The 24415-nt window shown below is 44.6% G+C and overlaps 1 protein-coding gene and 1 pseudogene across 1 annotated transcript; both read right to left on the bottom strand.

Moving 5' to 3' along the window:
• Positions 1 to 1715: 1715 nt before the first annotated feature.
• Positions 1716 to 23987, bottom strand: LOC146178385 (uncharacterized). The gene is made up of 2 exons (XM_084579745.1): positions 23777 to 23987; positions 1716 to 2908 (listed from the first exon to the last, which is right to left on the bottom strand). Exons 1-2 carry the CDS (start codon positions 23857 to 23859, stop codon positions 1936 to 1938), a joined length of 1056 nt encoding a protein of 351 aa, XP_084435871.1. The 5' UTR covers positions 23860 to 23987; the 3' UTR covers positions 1716 to 1935.
• Positions 23825 to 23895, bottom strand: LOC146178386 (U6 spliceosomal RNA; annotated as a pseudogene).
• Positions 23988 to 24415: the final 428 nt, after the last annotated feature.

The raw sequence follows: 24415 nt of genomic DNA, 5'->3' as shown, positions 1-24415 counted from the left end.
CTAGTCAGCAAGAGTTCGCAACCAACAAGACATCCAAGCCCTTCAAGCCCATAGTCACTCAGCCTTCAAACCAGACACAGCCTAACCATCGCACCCATCAGAAGCCGGGCAAGAGTTACAGCCCCGAGGAAGAAGCTGGAGGAGCAACCACGTCTTATACACGGCCATCCGGCCTACCTAGAAGCATATGTGTTCATAGTGCACTCGTAGCTTAAACCGGCAATCCAAGCCCCCTCCAAACTAATCATCTGCATGAGGCTGACACCATGGAAGTTTTTCTAAGTCTACGCCTTAATTATTCGGAGGATCATGGTACACATCCGCAGCCCTTGCTTCGCGTGATGAAAACTGATGAAGCTACCTTACTTATGTCAACTAAAATCTACCAAGCTATGAAACACACACTTCAGCACTTCTTTTTTTTTTTTTTCGTTTGTAGGCGTCCTTTCAACAAGTGCGGGCGTACCGTGTGACTAGAGCTCATTTTGGTGAGACGGCCCTATGTGGTTCGGAATGTTTAAGCAGCAACCGCCTCCAAAGGTCTCGGATCTAGTCATGGGGCCGTACCGAAGCTCGGAGAGAGAGAGAGACAAGTTGGTGGGGTTTACGACAGTATAATGGCGAGTGGCTCACCGCTCCTGTCGTATGGTTTCTCGCCAGGGATGCTGATATCGTCGATGTCGGCGGCGGTCAGTCGAGGAATTTGGCTGGCAGGCGGGCATGAAAGACAAGCAGGAGCCCGAGACTGAAGTCTCCGGGATCGGTCAGTTCACTCTCGGTTTCATCAGGGTCGTCTTCGCGCGGGCGTCGTCGACGACGTGTCGTTGCGAGATCCACGTCTCGCCTCTGTCGTCTCTCGAGCTCGACTCTCTGGAACCCCAAACCGTGGATCCTTTCTTCCTCCTCGTCCCGCCGGCGTTTTCTTCTCTCACCCGTCACCAAGGTGCCCAAAAGTCTTTTCACCATGAAAGTCGCCGGTCCATTTGCGGTGCCGCAGTTCTTTCTCAAGCGGCGGGCTCATCAAAGGGGGTTTTGTCGCCGCCCCTTTCGTGGGAAGTGGTCTCACTAAGAAGCCGCATCCTTTTGTGAGCACCCGCCGTCTTTTCGCGTACGATGGAGAACAGAGTAAGCATGCCTGCTAATGGGCGACGCCTACCTCGTTGAACGTTGACCCGAAGGTCACAGTCAAGGGAAGGGGCAATGGTGAGCAGAAGTAAGAGTACAGTCCGCCTCTTGTCAACTACAGTCGGGTCGTCACATTGGCACGAAAACAAATTTTGAAACATTTTTGTGATTTTGGTAATTTTTTAAAGTATAGAAACAAATATGGGCAACCTTTTTCTAGAAATAGAGAAGTCAAAAAGATTTGAAAGCTATCCTACTTAATTTCAATCTCATAGAAATACTGATGTTTATATACATTTAAGACATGCTTCTACGTATGCCACTGGGTTAAGCTAGCCTCAGAGCCAGAGCATTAACAAAAATGGAAGCTTATTGGCAAGTAAGCGAGCATATACATTTATTTCGACATGCAATGTTTAGAGGGTTTAGAAGCAGCGATTTTTGGGAAAGAATGCAACAAAAATTTATTCAATTGTTTCTACTTTTAAGAGCAAAGGAAACGCAGGAATGATGAAAAAAGGCTGACTCAGTTTTCAAGGATTTAATATTGGCTTAAAGGCATCAGAGGTAGCCCTTTGTTGTTGTTTTTTTTGTTTTTTTTTTTTTTTTTACAATTTGCTGCGTTGCCGTTCTAGGCTTGCGATAACGAAGAACATTTGAAATAAGACACCCACACTGTCACAAACGGGCCTGTACTATTGCGAAAATAGGATATACGCCAATCATGTTCTGTTCACTAAGACCACCAATGAGCGCAGCCTTCACAAACCACCGAGTCAGGCTTTGGAACAGAAAGCGAGGCAGGTAAAGCTAGCTTAACACGTCAGATACCTTCAGATGGCGAGTGATTTCACGCCAACATTCAGCGTTGAGGTCATCGCATTGAGTAGCCTTGTCGTTGGGGTAGCACACAACAGACCGCATGACAACTCCAGCGATGGTTAAGTAGTTGTCCAGCAAAAAGTTGTGCGCTGACGCTATTGCCAGCAGTGCTTCACACTCCGTTCGTCCAGAAGTCTTCATCACGTGTTCAAGGAGACAGGGTCTTCCGAAAAAGAGCTCGAAAGCCTGCGCTCCCACCCTGTCCTTGCTGCGCAAGAGAACGAAGTCCACAGCCCGATTCAGGCGAGACGTATTCTTCCGCAACGTCTCGAATATTAAGTAGGAAGTGCGGCTAAGCTGATATCCGGCGGCTCCGTCGAATTCAACAAGAACCGGATTCATTACCATCCCCAGTGACATCACCTCCGCGAATGGACCTGGAGCCAGCAGGTGCTCAAACTGCTCCAGATCCATCGGTAGGATGGACAGCCGGAACGTTGTGATTGTCCGGTTGCGGGAGAAGAAATCTGACAGTGCTGCAACCGTTTCCATTTGCATAGCGCCGCTTGAAATCCCCAGTTCGCATACGCTTTTGTTCACCTCCAGAGCGTCCAGGAGCTCATTGAGAAACAGGCCTGCGTCGCTGTGCATGATGATATACATCCGCCTGATGGATCGGTTAGCTCTCAGCATTCGTCCCAGCGCTCTTATCTTTGGCCCCGGATCCTCACTGATGGAGACGCTCAGCATCTGCACGCGGCACGTAGGCGCGTTTAGCGCGTCGAGGAAAAGCTGCAGATTAGCCTCAGTGACGCTGCAGATTGGAACCTGGTCAAGCTCCTCGGGACATGATGCTGGGCAGGTCAGGAGAGTGGACAGCACAGGAAGGTCGGGCTCCGCCAGCGGTAGCAGCACTCGTCTGTAGCCATCACCATGCGCCAACGTTTTTGCCAACGCTTTCCTGAAAAGCAGCAGGAACAGCACGCATTTCGCTCGTTATTCAAGCACCCAGAATTATGCTATCACCTGAAGCAAAAAGATGCAATCGATGCACTGAGAAGAATCGGCATTTCATGCTTGCTGTTTGACATCCTCAAACTGTGTAGCGTCATAAAACCACACAGTAGTGGGGTGATCAAGATTAATTTCCGCCCTAGAAGGTTCTTTAACGAGCGTTAATACAATAAGAATTAGAGCACGAACACTATAGACAAATATGTCAGCATTTTGGCTTGCGTAATCGAAAGGATCAAGTAAAGGGTGTAGGGAGTGTACCTTATACATTATACATTCGTGGATAAAAAGAACTACAGTTCGCTAAATGAGATGGTCTAAGTAAGCGCTCGCTATATAGACAAATAATTTAGCTGTGAAAAGGTACAACTCGGTGGCACCAACAGACTCGCTTTAACAAATAAGTCGGCCCCGTGGTGTGCAGTCATGCGTTATGTTCGTACTCAGGAGAGCACGCCTCACATTTTCGGTTAGTGAAGTATGTGAATGCCGAAGGTTAATTTATTTCGCGACAGATTCCGACAAGCGGGCTTAAAAAGTGCTCCTTGACAGTGCAGTAATAGATAGTTGAAGGCCGCTTTTTGCCGATCGCAAGCGAGTTGCAAGACACACTGCTGACAACCTAATTATCGTTGTGAAAGCCCGTAATTGTAAATTTACTCCAAAAATAAATGAGCAGGCTGCGGCATCTGCTCACATACCTGTCTGTCTCGGAAGCGTCGAACACTGGAAATTCCAGCTTTTTCAACGTCTTGTTGGTTCGAAGCACTTGGCACAGGGCTATGACGCCGTTCACGCTTTCTACTCCTACGGTGAACTGCAGCTTTGTCATGGTAGTGTTTTGTGACAGGGCACCTGCCATTCGGATCATGCAGTCGTCGGTGACAGTACCATGAAGGTGCATGTCGGTAAGGCAGGAGTTGGTAGACAATGCCAGCGCCAAGGCTTCTGCACAGCTTACATCGAGGTTGACAAAGTGAACTCGCACCACTTTCACACTGGCGTTCACCGTGAGAGCAGTAAACAGCTCTGTTGGCGAGCTCCTATCGCTGAACATAGCCAATTCCAGCATCGTCAGCGTTGCGCTGGCCTCCACGGCCTGAGCTAGGCCCGTGATGCTGCAATCGGAATTTCCGGACAGAACAATGCTCAACTTCTTAACACCGACCCCACCTTGTACTAGCCGAGTTAAGGCATCTGTATCCGAGTAGGTGTCATCGTCACTTCTGCGAAGCCCAATCACCATCGACTCGCACTTTTCGAGACGCTGCAAGGCATGCACCATACGTCTCGACAGTTTTGTGTTGACCATTTCGAACAATTTGAGAGAATTGCAGTTGTGTTCCACCAGCCTGACCAGCGTTGGCTCCAGCCTTGAATCACAGGAAAATAACTTTAGCTCTTCGATACCACTAAGTGCATCGATATCTTCCTTCACCAAGCAATAGAGACTCGGTTTGTTGGAAAAGTTCATTTCGGACATCTGTACTTCGAGGCAGCGAATACCTCTTCCGGGAGCTGGCCGCAAACGAATAGGGATAGGCGTGTCCTGCGGGACATTTTCGTGGGGGAAACCGGTGCACCAGAGGCGTAATTCTTCGATGCAGCCATGATGTTCGACGAGCCATGAGATCAGGAAGGCTGCCTTTCGACCGGCGTCAATGCTGAGCTCGTCCACGTCGTCGTGCGGCAAGTGCCGAAGACTGAGCTTTCCTGGACAATCCTCCACAAGGGCGTACTCGAGTTCATAAAGCACTCGATTCCACGCCACCAGGTCATCGATGAGCCAACATCTCCCCCGAGCCGCTGAAGACGTGCACGCCCTGTCAAAGTTTAACTGACCTTTCCATATGTCGGTTGTAACAGCGCTAGACTTGGCCATGATTCGGTGCACCTATAAAGGCGAAGACCTATGAAAGAACACCGGAGTACACCTGAAGCCGTTGTGTTTCTGCATCGAACGCAGTCCACGCGCTGGGCCGGTCACCAGATCTTCATTGTCGTCTTTGGCCGCGAGATGATGATGATGATGAGCTTCCAAGCATGCCTGATTCACACCACGTAGAGTCTATTGTCTCTACTGCGGATTTCATCATCCGGAACGCGGCTGTGCTTATCTCGTGACGTGATTGTTTCTTTCCTAATTGTGTGCACTCGTTTCTCGTGCGATCACCTGCTTTCTGTGACAATAAAAAAGCCTTTGTGCAGTTCGTTAATAACATGATGACAAACACAGTGCATAGGTCGATTAGGGGACGCAGAAACTTATTCACTAAATAGGATGGAAAATGTAAGCGCAAAACCTTCCTTGAAACTTTTCTCGAAGCTGCATGCTTAAAAATGCGCCTAGAGAGTGGCCGTGTATTGGAAGTTTACTTGCTCTATAGGCAAACAACTGTAAATAACTAACAGAACAAAAACTAAACGAAACCTCATGCATTTGGAGTTTTGGGATCTCGTTTATTTAGGGCTTATCACTTTTCAACTTCACCTGCACAGAAGTGCAAGCTACTCATAAGCAACAAATTAAACAAAATAACTGAGATGTGAACGCAAAATGCCGACTTATTAGCTTCTGGAGATGAAATGCAAGCAATATTAAGTCGCACAACTTGGGTGCCTTTGTGACATGAAAATTAAAACAATTAGTGTTAGTTCTGAGCTTCAACTGTGCGTTAGTCCAACGGCTAAGACCTTATTTTGCCGCTCGTGTTTTGGTTGTCGTGCTACACTTCTAATATAGGAGAATTGTACTTACTGAAGAAAAAAAAATTTCATACCGTATTTTCACAATTCTAGCACCCCCTCTCCCTATTTTCACAAAGAATGCAAAACGTTTGCATATGGATCTTAGCACTCTCTTTTTTTGCGAGGAAGAGCGCGCATTCAAGGCCGCCAAAGCACACTTGCTTACTCTTTTTTTCAAGCCGCAACGGTCGAAATCTCACGTTGGCATGGGATCCGTTGTTATTGTGGCTGTAGGAAGAAGGAAAAGAAAATGCACGGGCCTGCTACTGGCTCTGTAGCTGAGCCACTTCCGCTGCCTCGTGCAGACAGAAGAGAAAATAGATATAAAAAAAAGGAAGAGGAAGGGACAGACACGCCGCAACAACAGCCGTCGTCCACCACCGAAATGGTGGCGGGTGCAATGACGGCCTACAACAGATAAAAATTTTGTGGCAGGCTAGCCCCACCGCAAGCGGCGGTGATCCACCTGTTCCAGCCCCATCAGGGGAGTACCAGTCCCAACCCCGTAGAGCCAGGCCTCCACGTGATCCGTGGAGTGATTCCCTGCTTTATATGTTGCTGCGTTCTGGTACTGCGCAACATATATGGTGGCACAGAGCACCGAAAACTAGAGTGCCTCAATAGCAGAAGGAGAGATGTGGCACTGCCGTGGATCTCAGCAGCGTTCGGCAGGTTTCACGAGCATCGCGGGGGTACATTCTTTGTTTTCTGCCCACTGTTTTACAGCCGTAATAAAAGACGGAATGAATTCACAGGGGCTAGCTACAGATTGAAGTTCGAGCGAACTGTAATCGTGCTTGCCGAAGACGTTTTAAAAGCTTGTTTCACGAATAACATGTTATTCCTTGCGCCTGTCTCGTCGAGATATCGCTTCGAAAAAATAGAAGGGGAGGAGGGGGTAATTTCAGATTTTTTTTTTAAATCTAGACATCCTCCTTCATTTTGGGCGTAGTGATTGTTTAAAAAGGGTGCTGACAGAATCGAGCGAATACGGTATGTCCGAAAAAAATTGTCGAAACCAAATATTGGCTAGAATGTCCCGTTCCCTGTTCAATTGGGAGACAAAGGCAGGGGAATGAAGTAAAAAAAAAATCTGGAATGAGCTGGACGCTGCAGTTTCTGAGCACATGGTTTGAGATATACTCCAATCTACGCGAGAGGCATGCAGTCCCGTGTTTTTGGTCGAACTATATAGCGGCTGTGTGAGCTTCCCAGCGATCGTAGCGTCTATAGTCTCGCATCTACAAAATGTACAAAAGAATGGGGCGTTATTCCTTGCCTTTGCAGACGTGGTGCATGGCAAGTGTGTGTCGAATGGAACGGGAAGGGTAGCGGGCAATTTGTCAGGGCTTATTCGTGAATTCCGTATGAACGTGCATGTCTGACCTAAGACATGCCTGGCTCGGAATGCAAGGGTCCTGGGGGGTTCACTTCCCCTTTCCTACAGTTATGAAATGAGAAGTCGGAGTTATTACCAAATCGGCCATACCGCGTGGTCACGTGGCGTCGCACAACTACAGTGGCTGGCCGTGTCAACTGCCAAAGCTATGTCCATGATTTTTCGCTCAGGCGGCATTTTTGGGGCCACCCTCTACCGCGTCGCAAGTCTGACCGCCACCATGGTCAGTTCCTTTGCAGCCGCTGGGATCTGAGGACCGGGAGTTAATTAGTGTAGTCATGTAGGAGGTGGTGGCCAAGCACTACACAGCGATGGCCGTTAACGAGGCGATTAGGGCGGAGGTGGTGGTGGTTATTTATTGTGTATACAAAAGGAAAGAAAAGACGTTTGCCAGCCCCGGTATCTGCTATCTGAAGCACCTGAACTGGGGCGGCGGAAATAAAGGGATAGCGATGAAGAGGTAGAGTAAATCAAAGAGGTGAGCGATAGGGAGAAAGAAAAGGGTAGGTAAAAATAAAAGAAATACGGTATTTTGAAACTTATAAACTCATTAAAACTAACGTCATCAGCAGGCACTGACGGCATCAATGCAAAGGTATTGAAAAACACGAAGCATATTACTAGTATCATACTATCTCATATCTTTCAACAATCTTTGTCATCAGGTGTTGTACCACATGACTGAAAAGTGGGCAAAGTCATTCCAGTTCCAAAAAAGGGTTCTTCATCTTCACGTCATAATTACCGACCCATATCTATCACTAGCATTCCTTCAAAGTTGATGGAACATGTCCTCTTTTCTCATATTATGAATTTCCTAGTATCGGTCAACTTCTTTCACCCCAGTCAACACGGCTTTCTCAAAGGTTTATCCTGCGACACTCAGTTAACATTGTTCATTAACGGCCTAAGCTCTAACATTGATCTTAACATTCCTGTTGACGCCCTGTTTCTAGACTTTGAAAAGGCATTCGACAAAGTTCCTCATAACCGGCTTTTATTAAAACTTACCCGCCTGAACCTTAATTCCTTTGTTTTAGAATGGATTCGCAACTTCCTCACTAACCGGCAACAATTTGTTCTAGCTAATAAATATTCATCTTCACGTACATCTGTTATGTCCGGCGTTCCTCAGGGCACCGTCCTGGGGCCTCTGCTTTTTCTTATTTATATAAATGACTTACCATCTAACATACGCTCTAACATCCGGATGTTTGCAGATGACTGCGTTATTTACCGTCCTATAATTAATAGCAATGACTCCCAAACTCTTCAACTGGACATCGAAAGCGTAACAACCTGGTGCAATAATTGGTTAATGTGATTAAACACGAAGAAAACATCATTACTATCTTTCCATCGTCGTCGCTCCCTGCCATCATCAAAATACTTTATCTCCAACACCGAAATCGTCGCTGTATCAACGAATAAGTACCTAGGCATTTATTTAACCCGCGATCTAAATTGGTCCCATCATATAACGCAGGTAACTAACGACGCTAATCGCGTGCTCGGCTTTTTTCGGCGAACACTGCGCGCAACTCCCCCATCAGTAAAGTTACTAGCTTATCTAACATTTATTCGTCCCAAACTAGAGTATGCATGCGCTGTCTGGGATCCTTACCAAAATAACCTTTCCAGCATACTAGAAGCAACACAAAATCGCGCGGCAAGATTCATATACTCGTCTTATTCCTATCATGTAAGTGTCACTGAACTAAAACAAAATGCGCACCTTACTAACTTAGCGCACAGACGCAAAATTGCTAGACTTTGCCTTTTTCACAAGTTTTACCATCACTCCCTGCTCAAGTCTGTCATCAGCCCCGCCCACCATACATCCAGCCGCACGCACCATGAAAAGACCGTTTACCCTCCACCTGCCCGGACATCTGCGCATCTGTCATCTTTTTTTGTTCGCACCCCACGGGACTGGAGTGACTTGGCAAACACCGTCGTACTTCATTCCGACCCATCAACCTTCAGATCATCCATCGAATGATTCATGTACTCGTCAACCACTCCCTCATGTAATACCCCTTAAATGGGACCTTTGAGCTATCAATAAATAAATAAATATAGACTATGGTACAGTATACAGTAGTTTGCCCGAAGCCCACCCGCAAATGTCTTAGGTCACTGAGCCCTCGACACATCGGGCGGGCCTTCTCAATAGCTTTGCGTCCAGGCAACTGTTCACTACTCACGCACTTGCACACTGTACAAAACACTGACGACCGTCGTGGGCGATCAGCTGTTATTGTCCGAAATAGCACACGCGGAGCGTTCAGTCACAGCGCGCACTATCTGGCGAGGTGAAATAGGCGGGTCATCAAGCCCGCCTGTTAGGCACATTTAGCCTTTTGGGACACCACCAGCGCTAGTGTAACGTTCTGACCGAAAAATCGCGCAGGACTCTGGCTGTTTGTAGTTAGCAGGTAACATATGACTGGACACTGATTGGTCGGCGGGTTGTGTGACATCACTAGGACACGTGACATGACGGATTTAACAGGAGTTACCAACTGGGGTACTCCTTTGAGATCGGAGGGTAAAATGAACGTTCCGAGACCCTTCGATCCCAAGTCGGGCACGTTAACTTATAGGCCACTCAGGGTTCGTACGACTTCATAAAAGAAGGACTTTATTTTCCTTGTCAAATGGCGTTTCACATAATTGGTAGCTTTGGACTCTATGCTATACGCGCGGTAATTGGTATTAAAATAGAAATTAAAGGATGAGAGATTAATTAAGCAAGTAGCTAAACAGCCTCTACTTGAACGAGGATCCGCAAGATGGTCCTGCAAATGGGAGTCATTAACACTGTTACGTAACACTGTCGCGTCATGTCCGTAAAGGCGGGGCTTGAGTATCCCCATATATTGAAGGGAATTGTATAACATTGCGATGAGTAGCGAAATCTTGCTTTTTTTTCCTGCGCTCGCATCGGGTAAATAAGCCTACCTTTAAGAACCGATTGCGGTACGCTGTCTGAAACAATTCTGAAACAAGTGTGGAACATTATAGTACAGTGTATGAACATGTTGTCACGTGTTGGTGACAATGCCGAAACGAGCAAATGAAGAGATTGGAGTTAAACTGAATAAACTCTTTATTGGGCTGACTTGCACCAGCAAAAGAACTAATTGGATTGGGAAATATTTATTTCGTCAAAATGCAGATGCAGACGGTCCGCTCTAGATGGCCTCCAGTCCATGGCTGGCGGCGACCTTAGTGGCTCACTCGGTGGCCAAGGCTTGAATGCCCGGGTCCGAGCTGACCAGAACTGCCTCCCATCGCTCAAGAGAAGGAATTTGTACTAGATCTTCCGGTGGGTTCTTCTTTACATTGCCATAGTATGTATGTGATCATACTTGGTTGTTTCGCCCAGAACCTGCGCGCGAGGTTAAAGTCATCCGGGTACATTTTTGCTAATAGATATGGGTTAAGAAAGCATCCCGTCTGGAGTCTCCTCCAAGCGGTCTCCTGTGCCTTCCGGGTACATTTTTGCTAATTGAGGATAAAGAAAGCATCTCGTCTGGAGTCTTCTCCAAGCGGTCTCATGTGCCTTGTCAGGCGGTGGAAATTTGTGCCGTTCCAATCTGTAATGACTTGTGATAAAGATGCCAGCCCCTCCTTGGAGTAACCCATGGATACGAAGGACCCACCGAATCCGTTGACGAAACCTCGAGCCATGTTGTGGGCCGCCTCATTTCCCGGATTCCCCGAGTGAGCCGGCACCCATATCACCTCAATTTCTATGCTTGCCTGGTCAGTTTCAGTATTTTCTGCGCCGCAGTTGAGATTCTGCCCCCCGCAAAGCTACGGACAGCAAATTTAGAATCGGAGAAGAATGTATTTGCGTCGGTGCTAGCTATGGCTAGTGCCACAGCTACCGACCCTGATGCCCGCAGCTGCCCGTGCATGTCCACCACCGCCAGTGCAAACGCTCCGCTTGTAGTGTATTCTGCCGCGTCAACATAGACAGCTCCTTCGCTCGTTACGTATTTTTCGTGTAGAGCTATTGCCATCCTAGCTTTTCTCCTTCCTTCGTGGTAAGAAGGATGCATATTCTTTGGTAGTGGTTTGATCGTCAGTCGCTTGCGAATGAGTTTGGGTAGCTGTGTTTTCGTGTCCTCAGGGGGAGGGGGGGGGGGGGCTGCCTTCACGAAGGTAGAAAGCTTTTCAGAGGCGCAACTCGATGCGTGCGTGGCCTGTGCGGACGACCAGAAGAGAAAGAAAAAAATGAACAAAAAAACAAAACGCTGATATCCGTCGCGTTTAGCAGTTGACGCTATTGCGAGGTACCCGGATGGCACGCTGTCGTGACAAATGAAACGTAAAGATAAAGCGGCTACGTTAGCGCGGTGTTGCAAGGTGTGGTCGTATGCGGCCGAGTTAACTACGTCATGCGGTCGCTCAAGTCCGATCGCCTTATCATCGCTCGCACTACCACCTGCCGTGCCTGTGATCTTCAATGCCAACACCGACAACTCAGACGCCACATTTTCTGGGAGACTTTCCGGAGGAGGATTTTCCTTTAATGGTTTCTTGATGAAAAAACAAAAAAACGTACTTCAAAACCTCTTTGCTGTCAAAGCTAACGCTCGAACATCCACACTGCACATTCACAACAACCATTGGCCTTTTTCTGATAGTCATGAACTTTATACCACAGCATCATGATTTTATTCATTTTGTATTCTATTTTTACCATGCGCTTAACAGCAGGCTGTGCAAAGCCTTATATCTTTAAGGCGGCTGATATCGACGCTGTTCTTATCCGCAGACATCAAAAAGTGTGTTCACCGCATTCTATTTTATAGAGTGCAGCAATGATATTAAAGTTTCATAGTTGTTTAAAATTTCAGAAATGTGATAGCAATGGAAAGCATTCCCCATTTTGAACAAATGCCATAATAAGCTGACACACAAAAGTTTGGAGGCGGCCATGATCGTGAAGCTCAAGTTTGAATGGGCCAGCACAGCCTGTTTTCCTCTCAAGTACAGATTGCATTCATTTGTGGTTTTATCTGTTCAGTTCAGTTCAGTCGTGTCCGACTCTGCGTGACCCTATGGACCACGTCACGCCACGCTTTCCGGTCTCTCACTATCTTCCTAACATCACATAACTTCATCTGCAGTGTCTCGAGGATGCCATCTAACCATCGCGTTCGCTGCCTATCCCCTCTCCGGCGACCCTCAACCTTTCCCAACATCAAATCTTTCTCCAGCGACTCCTCTCTTCTCATCAGATGACCAAAGTAGCTGAGCTTTAACTTTAAAATTTGACCCTCCAATGAGCAGTCAGGGTTTATGGTCGACAATATCGACTGATTTGATCTTCTGGCAGTCCAAGGAACTCTCAAGAGTCTTCGCCAGCACCACAATTCAAACGCGTCAATTCTTCGGCGGTCAGCCTTTTTCACAGTCCAACTCTCGCATCCATACATCACAACTGGAAAGACCATAGCACGAGTTATACGGATCTTGGTTGGCAGACTAATGTCTCTGCTCTTTACTAGGCGGTCAAGGCTAACCATTGCTCTCTTTCCCAGAAGCAGGCATCTCATAATTTCATGGCTGCAGTCTCCTTCCGAGGTAATCTTGGAGCCCAAGAACAGAAAATCTGTCACAGCTTCCACTTCTTGTCCATTGATGCTCCAGGACTTGATAGGGCAAGACGCCATGATCTTCGTCTTTTTAATGTTCAGTTTAAGCCCAAACTTCTCACTCTCTTCTTGTACGCGCATCAGAAGTCTCTTGAGTTCCACTTCACTTTCTGCCATTAAATTGGTATCATCCGCATACCTAAGGTTGTTGATACGTTTTCCAGCAATCTTCACTCCAGCTGAAGACTCGTCCAGACCGGCCTTCCTCATGATGCACTCTGCATATAGGTTAAACAGGCAGGGCGACAGTATGCAGCCTTGCCTCACTCCTTTCTCGATCGGAAACCAATCAGTAAGACCATGCCCAGTTCTGACTGTGGCCTCTTGCCCTTCATACAGGTTTCTGAGGAGACAGATGAGGTGAATTGGAACTCCCATCTCTTGGAGAGCTTGCCACAATCTGCTGTGATCTACGCAGTCAAACGCTTTCGCATAATCTATAAAGCAGAATTAGATGGGTTTCTGGAACTCTCTTGCTTTTTCCATGATCCAGCGAAAGTTAGCAATTTGGTCTCTAGTTCCTCTACCCTTGCGAAACCCAGCTTGCATGTCCGGAAGCTCCCGATCCACATACTGCTGCAGCCTACCTTGGAGGATTTTCAACATCACCTTGCTAGCATGCGAAATAAGCGCGATCGTGCGGTAGTTGGAACAATCTTTGGCACTGCCTTTCTTTGGAATGGGGATGTAAACTGACCTCCTCCAATCCTGTGGCCACTGCAGGGTTGTCCAAATCTTCTGACATAATGTATACAGAATGTTAACAGCGTCATGGTTGAGGTTTTGAAGCAACTCAGCTGGAATGCCATAAATTCCGCTAGCTTTGTTCTTAGCAAGGCTGGCTAAGGCCCATTCAACTTCACTCTTCAGGATGCCCGGCTCGAGATCAGTAATCACAACCGTCTTATGTTGGGTTTGCACATTCGGGTCCTTCTTGTACAGTTCTTCTGTGTATTCCTGCCACCTCTTCTTTATCTCTGAGGCTTCAGTGAGGTCCTTGCCTTGTTTGTCCTTTATCACGCCCAGCTTAGCACAGAAGCTTCCTTTGATATCTTTGATTGTCTTATACAGAGCTCTTGTGTTCCTTAATTGGCTGTTGTCCTCAACTGCTTGGCACTGTATGTTCAGGAAGGCATTCTTATCTCTCCTTGCTATTTTCTGAAAATCCGCATTGAGAACCTTGTATCTTTCTCTTTCCCCCATAACTTTTGCCATCCTCCTTTCCGCAGCTATTTGCAAAGCCTCTTCAGATAACCAGTTTGCTTTCTTGCACTTCTTTTGCTTTGGAACTACCTTAGTAGCAACTTCTTGTATTATATCACGAACATCAGTCCACATCTCTTCGGGCTCTCTGTCTTCTAGATCTAATTCTATCCTTAATTTCATTGGCACCCTTTACATGACCTCATTTCATATACCTTTTTTTTCTTTGAAGTCTGATTCAGTGCTTTTTGTCTCATGTGCTTCTCCATGCTCTGTCCTCGTCCTGTTATGTGCTGCTGAAACTAATGGAAAACCAACTAGCCCGACAGCTTGTCCTCTGTGTATTGAGCACCGAGCCACACAATCTGTTATTCATCAATGAACCTTTCATACCGAGTAATTCTGACAAAGGCCATGTTTTGCGGCATCAAGAAATCTGCTAGTATGCTGCATGTGTGCGTTCGATAAGTTCCTTTCCCTCACTTCATTCCTTTAGCATGTGCTGTGGAGGTGACTGACCTGTGCTAGCAAACAGAAGAGTGTAGTTAAGTTTGGACTGTAATGCAGGTTCCTTTCCCTCATATAATCAGCACTTTTTTTTTACTTTCTGCAGTATGCAGTAAGGGGAATGTCTAGCTTAGTGCAGTGTACTCATACCAACTGCCGATAACTTGCGACTGTATGGCAAGAAATGGACTGAATCTGTCAGTTTTTATTAGGCTCTCAGAGTGCTCATATCTATAGCGTCTGCATTGCACAATGCAGACTTTTTACGAGAACGTATGTGTTTGTAGTGTGTTTGGGAAACAATGTACTGTATTTCAGTTTTGCCGCAGCGGTGCAGTCGTTAGGGTGCTCGACTGCCGTACTGAAGTATGTGAGATCAAATTTCGACTACGGTGGTTGCATATGCAATGTCGGTGCATGTTAAAGAACCCCAGGAGGTCGAAATGTTTGGAGACTTCCACTATGGCGTCTCTCATAGCCTGAGCCGCCTTGGGATGTTAAACCCCATAAACCAAAGCTATATTGCACTTCAAGAAATAATCTTCTGTTGCTTCGGGTTATATTGCATCTACCTTACAACTGCGGAAAATATATACTCTTGCTCTTCCAGCTACATATGCTAAACTGAATGAGGTTGTGGGTTCGGACCCTACTGGCAGCATGTGACTATTTTTTTGTTTGCTTTCTAAGCAATCAAGTTTCAGCCATAAAATAGCAATCAAGTTTCAGCCATAAAATAATTAATATTCTTTCCCCATTAACACTGCAAATTGGAAAGTATGAATATTCTTATTCTTCCCTTGGTTTTAGTGACAGTTGGTTTTTTTCCTGTCTATAACTTTGTACTGATCTTTCTGGCAGCCATTGATGAAATATGTGATCCATGGGATGTTGCAGTCCTTGCACACCTGCCTGTCACATCTGGATACATGAACAGTGTCCAGTGTAAAATGTTCTTTTATGTTCCACTAAATCCTATACTCCCTCTCGAAGTCGTTTGCAGCATATCCAAGAGCAAGGCAGCCTGGCCCAATCCTGGCACCTCTGGCCTCTGTGCACTATAACAAATGTGTGCTCTTACTCTTGACCCCACCAATTTGGGAAGGGGGGGGGGGGAATGTAGGAGCGCAGTTTTCTATTACAGTAAAACCTCGTTACAAGACACACTCAAGGGACCCGAACAAGATGTCTTTTGTAAGCAAGGTCTCTTGTAACCAAAAATTCTAAAAGCATTATGTTGATCAGTGCACTGTGCATCAGCATATAAATGCATTCGCGCACATTAACAGGAAATTGTCCAGGAAAGCTTAAAGAAGTTATTCATACTAGTATGTATTTTTGTGAGTGCAGAGTGTATTCCTTCCCGAATTCTGGAGGTAAAGCACTTCACCTTGCAGGCCTTCTTGTTGCTCTAATACCTTTGAAGTACTCCTACATGCTCGTCACCCTCAGATGCTGACACTTTTTATCTGTAATGTCCTCATAGTCATCTTCTGTAGAACATGTGCCATTTACTTGTGCGAGAATTGCAATCTGTAAGCTCTTCGGGAGCACGCAAGATCCACATCTGCAGATACGAATTCCTCAAAAGATTCTGGTACCTCAGCAGTCTCTTGGACGCTCGCCCAAGCTTCATCTTCAAGGAAGCTTTCCACAGTAACCATATATGGGCCCGTAGGTGACAGTAATGCGATGCCAGTGGCTGAAACAGCGGGGTTGTTTTGACTTTCTAGTCATGGGGAAGCACTCCTCAGTTCCTGACATATACAACAAAAAGGATGCTGATATGGAACAGAATTGAGCTAATAGAATCTGAAGTTCATCATGTATGAGTTGGTACGCTTCAGCTTCATTGCATGAGCACACCTGGGTTGTGTCTCTTCTAAATTGTGAAGAATTACTCCAGGGACCTGAAAAAGTTGTCCTTAGTAACCGAGTGTCTCTTGTAACCACGTCTCTTGTATGCAATGTTGTTAACATGGCAGACATAGGAAAACCAACCAAACCATTTTTAACTGTCTCTTATAACCGAGTGTATCTTGTAACAGTGTCTCTTCTAACGAGATTTAACTGTATAGTGCACAGGATCTAAATGGCTCAGGTCACCCTTGCCTATTCTAACGAGATTCAACTGTATAGTGCACAGGATCTAAATGGCCCAGGTCACCCTTGCCTATCAGAGGGCTGCAGACAGCTTCTGAACAGGAGCATCAGCTTCTAACACATTTTTCTTAATACCTGCTACAGAGTAAAACTGCCATCTTGAAAGCATTCAGCCTTACAACCCCTGACTGAAAACCATATGCTAGTTTTACTATGTAGTACTGGTTAGTGCTGGTAGTATTTACTATGCTACTTTTTATTTCAGCATGGCATACACAATGCTGCGGGTGTAAGCAAAAAGCCTTCTGGAGGCTTGACGAGGCTTTCACATTGCCTTCAAGCATGCATGCTTAAAGGCAATGCATGCCTATTATTAGTAAGTTGTTAAACAGGAGTGAGCTGTTATATTTTCTTCACAATCAATTAGAAAAAATTACCTCTCAATATTTCTTTTCCTTTCTTCAAACCTCTGCAAGCAGTACTTGGCATTGCCATACTAGTTTTACTGCTTGCTTGATTTTATTTTGTATACTATAGTGCATTGTAAATGCTTATGTAATGCCATGAGGTTTCATTGGTATGTGGTATGAAATTTACAGAAATAGCGGGTTCCATCTTTCAATAACATATTCATCACTGTCTTAAAAATTTCTTAACCTTTCATTGATGCTTTTCTTCTTTTTTTTTTTTTCAGAGAAACATCCCATCTCAGACTAAAAAGTTCAACAGTGAGAATATTGTCTGCACACATCAACCATCCCACTGCATGGAGCTTCTGTTGGAGCATGTACCATTTTTAACACCGAAAGGAAATCTTAATATGCCATGAATAAAATTATTTGAATCGACTTTGCAGTCACTAGTTTCACTGCGGTATGCATCTGACATGGTTGGGTGCGTCTGAATTTGAGTATCCCATGGGCTTTTATACAAGCCTATGTCCCCAGCCCGGTTTATTAGGCTGCAGTTATCATGCCTCGATTCTTTTAGATATGCATAGTCATATGTATCCTAAATTATTGCAATTTGTGGGCTTATAGTGAGCCCATAGTATATTACTGGATATTATTGGCTGTGATCATTGAGGCCTGCTTTATGAATGGACAGAAAGCTTCATATGCATAAATCCTCTGTAGGTCCGCTGGGGATATCCGACAGGATGTCAATGGGAGATCTGTTTCATTTGGACATCTGTCGAGACGTCCGTGGGAGATTCATCAGAGGTCAGCGGATCTGCCACGACATTCGTATATCTGAGAGCGAATGTACGTCGAATGTCCAATGGACGTACAGTGGTTTACTGGGTTCATACTGTTGCAGAAGTTTCTTTGCTTCGTTCTGCTCTATGCTGGTCAGTCTCTCGCAAATGTGTACATCAGTGAAAGACTCTCTGGAAGGGCTTAGGACGCTCTATTTCTCTAGCGTGTCTTCTACCGAAATTACTGTACCAACGGCTGCCACGATGGTATCATCTTTCCTTTGCTGGTACTTCTTTAGCATGTTGATATGGAATATTTTTGTGACATTGCCCAAATCCACTTCATAGTCAACATTGTCCCTGCGGCTGATGACCGAAAAAGGCCCCTTCCATTGCATGAGCAGCTTATTGTGCTCTGTGGGAAAAATAACCTGCTCTCCCGGTTTGAGTAAAAGTTTTGCGGCTTTTGATTTTGTTGTAGCAGCTGTAATGTTCTCTTACGCACTCCAGCCCTTCATGGGCAAGTTTACAGGTATTTTCCACTCTGTCCCGTAGAGCAAGGACACACTCGTATGTAGTTCGCAACTCGTCAGGGATGGTTGCATTAGTCTGAAGCTCTCTAAGTACAGCCAGAGGTCCACACACATTTCGCCCATATAAGGGTTCGAATGAGGAAAAGCCAAGGCTTTCTAGGGGTACTTCTCGGTATGCGAACAGGAGTGGAGCCAGGTAGCGATTCCTATCGGCCGGCCTCTCCTGACACATGCGGTTAAGCAATTTTTTAAGCGTGCAGTTAAACAGTTCAACTAGACCGTTCGCTATTGGGTGGTAGGGAGAGGTATGTAGCTGTTTTGACGTCACACCCCACGTGACACAAAAGCGAGAGATGGGCTCCCAACTCAAGCGGTCGGCGTCGGGCACGTTCATACGGCTTAGTTAAAGTGGGGCTTTATATGTGGGTTGGCAGGAGCTGCCAATTTGGGTCTCTAGTTTCACATGGGACGGTTATGTCAGAATCAGCCTGCTAGGTCACTGGTATTCATGTTACCCCTATAGGCCACTAAGGCACATTCATACGGCTTGGTTAAAGTGGGGCTTTATACAGTGTTCTGCAACTTTATCGAGCCCCCGTTTGAAAAATTCCCCCGCCTCAACCGGAGGCTCATTAGCACTGAAACTGTGCACAAAGCTTGCGCGTTATTGTCCCCTTCTTTACGAGGTAAAGACCATGGTGCTTACTTGGTTTGGCCGCGCATTATGAGAAACCAGAACAACCTGCGACGAGACTGAGAAGCAAATGACGCAAATGTAAATTTTCTGCCGAAGGGCAGCAGTGGCGCCATCTCGCACCATTACAAGAATGTGCCATGCTTGCCTCGGCACTTTTGAACCGCAGCGCTTTCTTCCAGCCATGCCAGATGAAGCCACAGCTGCCTTTTGCTAGAAAAACTGCGCTGGCGTTTTCTGCTCCTCAGTCTCGTTACAGGCTATTCTGGTTTCTCATCATGCGTGGCCAAACCAAGTAAGCACCATGGTCAAACTTACCTCATAAAGAAGGGGACAACAACTCGCAAGCTTTGCGCAGGTTCTGCGCACATGAGCCTCCGGTTGAGGCGGGAGAAGTTTTCAAACGGGGGTTCGATGAAGTTGCAGAACACTGTATGTGGGCTGAGGAAGAAGAAAAAGAGAAGAACGCTCGGTCACCCGCAGCTAGTGCTTTCGCTCAATATTTGGTTCAAAAGCGTTGAACCCTTGTAATTTTTGTTTACCAGAATAAAAAACACATGAAAGGAAAGCGTTTTGCTGACATGGAGGCAAAAATAAAAAACAAAAAACGACAAAGGAGCTGTCAAGCATCACAAAAAATGAATTTAAACAATGTTTTGAAAAGTGGAATCAAAGATTAGACAAGTGTATTAGTGTAAGTGGAGAGTACTGTGAAGGAGATTGAAGGTTTGTGCTTAAAATGTGAATAAATAGGTTCAAAAAGAGATAAGTTCATTTTTTTTTTGTTGTCCCCTTGTATATATATCATGACACAACTGAAATTGTTTCTAAGATATAAGATGTAAAGGAAATAAGATGGCATTTTTCCACAGAACTAAGTTATCGAACTGCCAGTATACAAGCCACAAACCAGTCATCAGATAGCTTGGGCTGCACTATAAGTTAGAGACAAGTGAAAAATGACAACAAGCATGAGTGACAGACCTGGCATATATTGATGCAAGAAAGCATTTACTACAGCTTTTGGGCCATTTAAAGTTTTCTATCTTTAAGAGTAACAAAATATAGTAGCTCCGGAGTAGCAGCAGTAGCTTCAAGAAGTACTACTAAATGTGGTATGGTTTATAATGATCTACGGGCTTGCTTGTTTTGTGAGGTTTAATGTCTCAAAGCGACTCAGGCTATTAGAAACACCATAGTGTAGCCTCCGAAAATTTAGAACACCTGGAGTTCTTTAACGTGCGCTGACTATGGGCACCTTGCTTTTCGCCTCCATCGAAAAGCGGCTGCCGAGGTCAGGATTCGATCTCGCATCCTTGGGAATTAACAGTGGTCGAGCACCATAATTACTGATTGTAAGCCATCATGGCGGGGTATAATGGTCTACGATGTCATTATTAGCAACAAAAATGGAGTGTTTTTGTTCATTTTGTTTACAATTTGATTATGACCTCGCTGCGAAGTTTAAGCTTCTCTCTATGCTCCTGCCCTTGCTGTTTAAATAGCGCCAATACCTGTCAGGATTAGTCTTAATATATCTCAGCACAGTTATGTTGTACAAGAAACAACACTTCCCAAAGCCATATTTGAAGGTTCTGAATGTCATCTGGACAAGCAGTTTTCTACCATTCGCATGTTTTATTTGATGTTTCAAGTAAATATGTTGGTCAATCCACAAGTTTTGCAGAACAGTCAAATCAATGAAAGCATCAAGTTCTTGCCATAATGTCTCAATGTCAGGCCCTCAGATTTCACCCAGTACCAACTGATGAACATTAAAATGATTGGAATATTTCATAATGTTGGCCAATGCATTGTTTTGCTCCAGACATTGAAACAGGTTGCAAGAGGACATAAATAGTTTAGTTTAATAGTCAAAGATAGCCTCATCTACACACAACATACACATTCTATGATTGGCTCACAAAGAATGGGTCCAAAATACAGTTCTTTACACCCCGCCACATAAATAGTTTAGTTTAATAGTCAAAGATAGCCTCATCTACACACAACATACACATTCTATGATTGGCTCACAAAGAATGGGTCTAAAATACAGTTCTTTACACCCCGCCACGGTACACTCAGCAATTAGGGCACTTTACAAATCCCGGCCACAGCAGCCGCTTTTCGATGAAGGCAAAATGCAAGGTGCCAGTGCACAGTGCGATGTTAGTGCACATTAAAAAACCCCAGGTGATCGAAATTTCGGGAGTCCTTCACTATGGCATCACTCATAACCCGAGTCACTTATTAAACCCTATGAACTAAACTAAACCTTTTCTTCAGTTAAATGAGTTAGTTCTTTTACAATGTGTATCAAGACATGTGCATCAAGACAGATGTACATCAGCATTATATTTAAAATCAATTGTTTAGAAAGCTGAGAGTGGGCATAGGGGTATTGTCTATCAGTGGCAGGTTGAAGTTGCCTGTCATTAATGTCCATACAAGGTTTTGATTAGAAACATGTTCATCAACAAAGTATAAAGCATAATTGCATGACCCAAAAGTTGAATTTTAGTAGGAGACTCGTGTTTATTGATTTGCTGCAGCATCATAATGGCCAAATCTCATTATTAAAATACACTGAAATACCACGTCTTCATGCCACACGGTCATGATGAAATAAATAAATTGAGTAGTATGTAAATGTCAATACCACGATGCAGTCAAATTTTTATGATAACAGACATGTGTGAACCGTTGCTGAGGAGGATTTCTATCGGTTGCTCGGCTTTGCACATTAAAGTAAGGGGCACTAGTTGCTTTGAATGGATGCATGTGTACCATCAAAGAGCCAAACGAGCATCGCACTTCCCAAAAACAACTTATTTCTTCAATGAATTATCCCAAGCAAAATTGACACCAAGGACGTTTGTGAAAATCAATGCATCCTTTCCATTAGCCATATCAACAATGGAGGTCTGCCAGAAAAGTTTGTGTGCTTTCCTAAGTGTGTGAAAATCAATGCATCCTTTCCATTAGCTATGTCAACAATGGAAATCTGCTAGCAAAATTTGTGCTTTCCTAGGTGTGTTCTTGCTGTGGTCATTCTGTGGCTAGTCCATTCAGCCTACTCACTAAAAAAAGACTAGTTTCACATTATCTCTTGCCTGCAATGTGGCCATAGGTATTTTTACTGGAGAAAGTGAAAATTTCTTAAAGTGAAAGACCACCAACAATGAGTAAAAAAAAAAAAAAAGAGTGAGTTCCGCAAACACAAAGATATTGCTAATTTCTGTACAAGCTAAGAAAATGGACATACTGTTGCAGATGAAAGCAACATGATACGCTTATATACCCTAAGTCCTGGTACATTAAAATCACACTATAAGCATTAAAAAAATATGAATGTTTATCCAGTCTAATGACACACATTGCATAATATGCTACATAATTCTTGTATATAATAAAGCTTCCACCTGCTCACCACCACATTGCAAACAAGGAAGTAAAATATGAATGCTCTTCATTTCACATAATTAATTGTATTGCTACACTTGAGTTCAGGTCAGTTCTGTATCACTTCCTTAAAAGACCGTGTTTCAGGGACTGTTACATAAAAGTAAAATTACACTTGAATAATAAAAAAATAGCAGTGATTATTTGGGCACTGAAGATGATTAGTTACATTTTCTGAAAAAGCACATAATAAAGCAAGTATCTGTAGCTCCTCACAAAAGGAATAAAGCGGAAAACATAGCAACTAGTATGCGAAAGTGGGCAGGCAAATTGGAGCGGATCACTGATGCAGTAAGTTACGTGTGCTGCAGCTATGATGTGTACAATGCTTGAAAGAGCCAACAAAAGATCACGAGGTAAAAGAGAAGGCTCACAATGTGCTGACAAAAAAGGCAGCTGCAGTCTTGCTTTAACTGGTGTTGCATGAATATGAGGAATGAACAAATTCATCAGCAAGACTTTGAACAGGTTCCAATGCAGTTGGAGGCACTTGATGCAGGCTCCAGCCAGGCGGCACACTATTGTTCTTGGACAGACCACTGCTGCCAGCCTTTTGAGACAAACATTTCAATGATAGCAATGTGGCCTCCAGAGCCTTCAGTGAGTCTAATTCATTGCTTCTCTCATCACTTCTAATTATACTGCAGTCCACAAATTTCTGGCTGCCCCAAAACCTCTCGTGCAAGCTCTGTAACGCCGAAATATATGACCAGCACACACGCAGGTTATCAATAAACAGCAACTCACAGGCGACGCAAAAAAAAAAAAGAAGAAAAGAAAAAAAGAAAAAAAGGCTAATGTTGGGAGAAAAGGTGAGCTGTACTCGAACGTTGTTCTGCGTTGATTTGAGTGAACATTGCTGGAAACCACAACCATTATTATTTTTACCAGCACGAGAAAGCGCAAGTCTGACAGCAGATATGACCAAGATGGCTAGGAAGCAGCCTCTTTTGCTAAAATGCTGTGCTCATGGTGGCGAAAAATAAAAAAAAGGGAAGGAGGTCTCGTTTTAACGAATACAGCTGTAAGCAGAGATGGTCCAGCTAATATATGATTACATGTGTTCTCTTCTAGCTAACCATGACAGATAAACATCACTGGAAACAACAAGCACGCTCAGTGTGAAAAAGGCACGAAAAACAGTAACGGTAACAAAAGGTAACATGAACAGTCATCAACAGTCTGTAAAAATCGAAGCGAGGCCAACACAAGGGCTTGAAGTGGTCCCTGCAAGTGCTGCAAGCTTGCCTGCGACAAGCAAGCTAGACAGGCGGGGAACCGTGAAATACTTACTGCCTTTCGATAGAAGTGTAGTCGTGACTAGAGGTGGAAAAAAAAAAAAAAAATGTGGAACGCTTCACGATTTTGCGTGTCATCCTTGCGAAGGGGCCATGCTAATCTTCTCTGTATGCAAAATGCTAGTGTTGCAATATTTATGGGTGGAAAATCACAGTTTGGTTAAAACCGTTAACAGTGGCCTTTATTATATACCTATAGAACGTGTTCTTTCAAACACCTCATTATTTTTCAAATACTGCAAATCTATAAGTTTCTAAACGTTCTTCGCAATGGACTGTTATTCAAAATATTGATTTATTCTATAAACTTTTAAGGAAATAAATATTGTTTGCCTTAATCTGACAATTGTTTTTTTTTTTTTTTTTTCACAACTTTTAGTGGCCTCTTGTAGGATTCGCAGCAATGAACTTAGCGCGCGTAAATTTGAAAACTCTTCCTGTTCCTTTCGATCATGTACCAACAAGCCCTAGTACCTACTCTTCCTGCATTCTGTTCGGCCATACAAACTTGGTACGATAGCTAACATATAATTTAAGCACCAAGTAGAGCTTTATTTCTATCGCACAGGAATTGTGGTTCGCGGTTTGCTGCAAGCTTGAGTTGTATCCCACTCATAGCATAAGCTTTGCAATT

The sequence above is a fragment of the Amblyomma maculatum genome, chromosome 9 (assembly GCF_055883805.1).
Source record: "Amblyomma maculatum isolate TAMU_Amacu chromosome 9, ASM5588380v1, whole genome shotgun sequence".
NCBI lineage: Eukaryota > Metazoa > Arthropoda > Arachnida > Ixodida > Ixodidae > Amblyomma > Amblyomma maculatum.
Note: the sequence above shows the minus strand (reverse complement) of the source record. Positions and strands in the feature narration are given on the sequence as shown.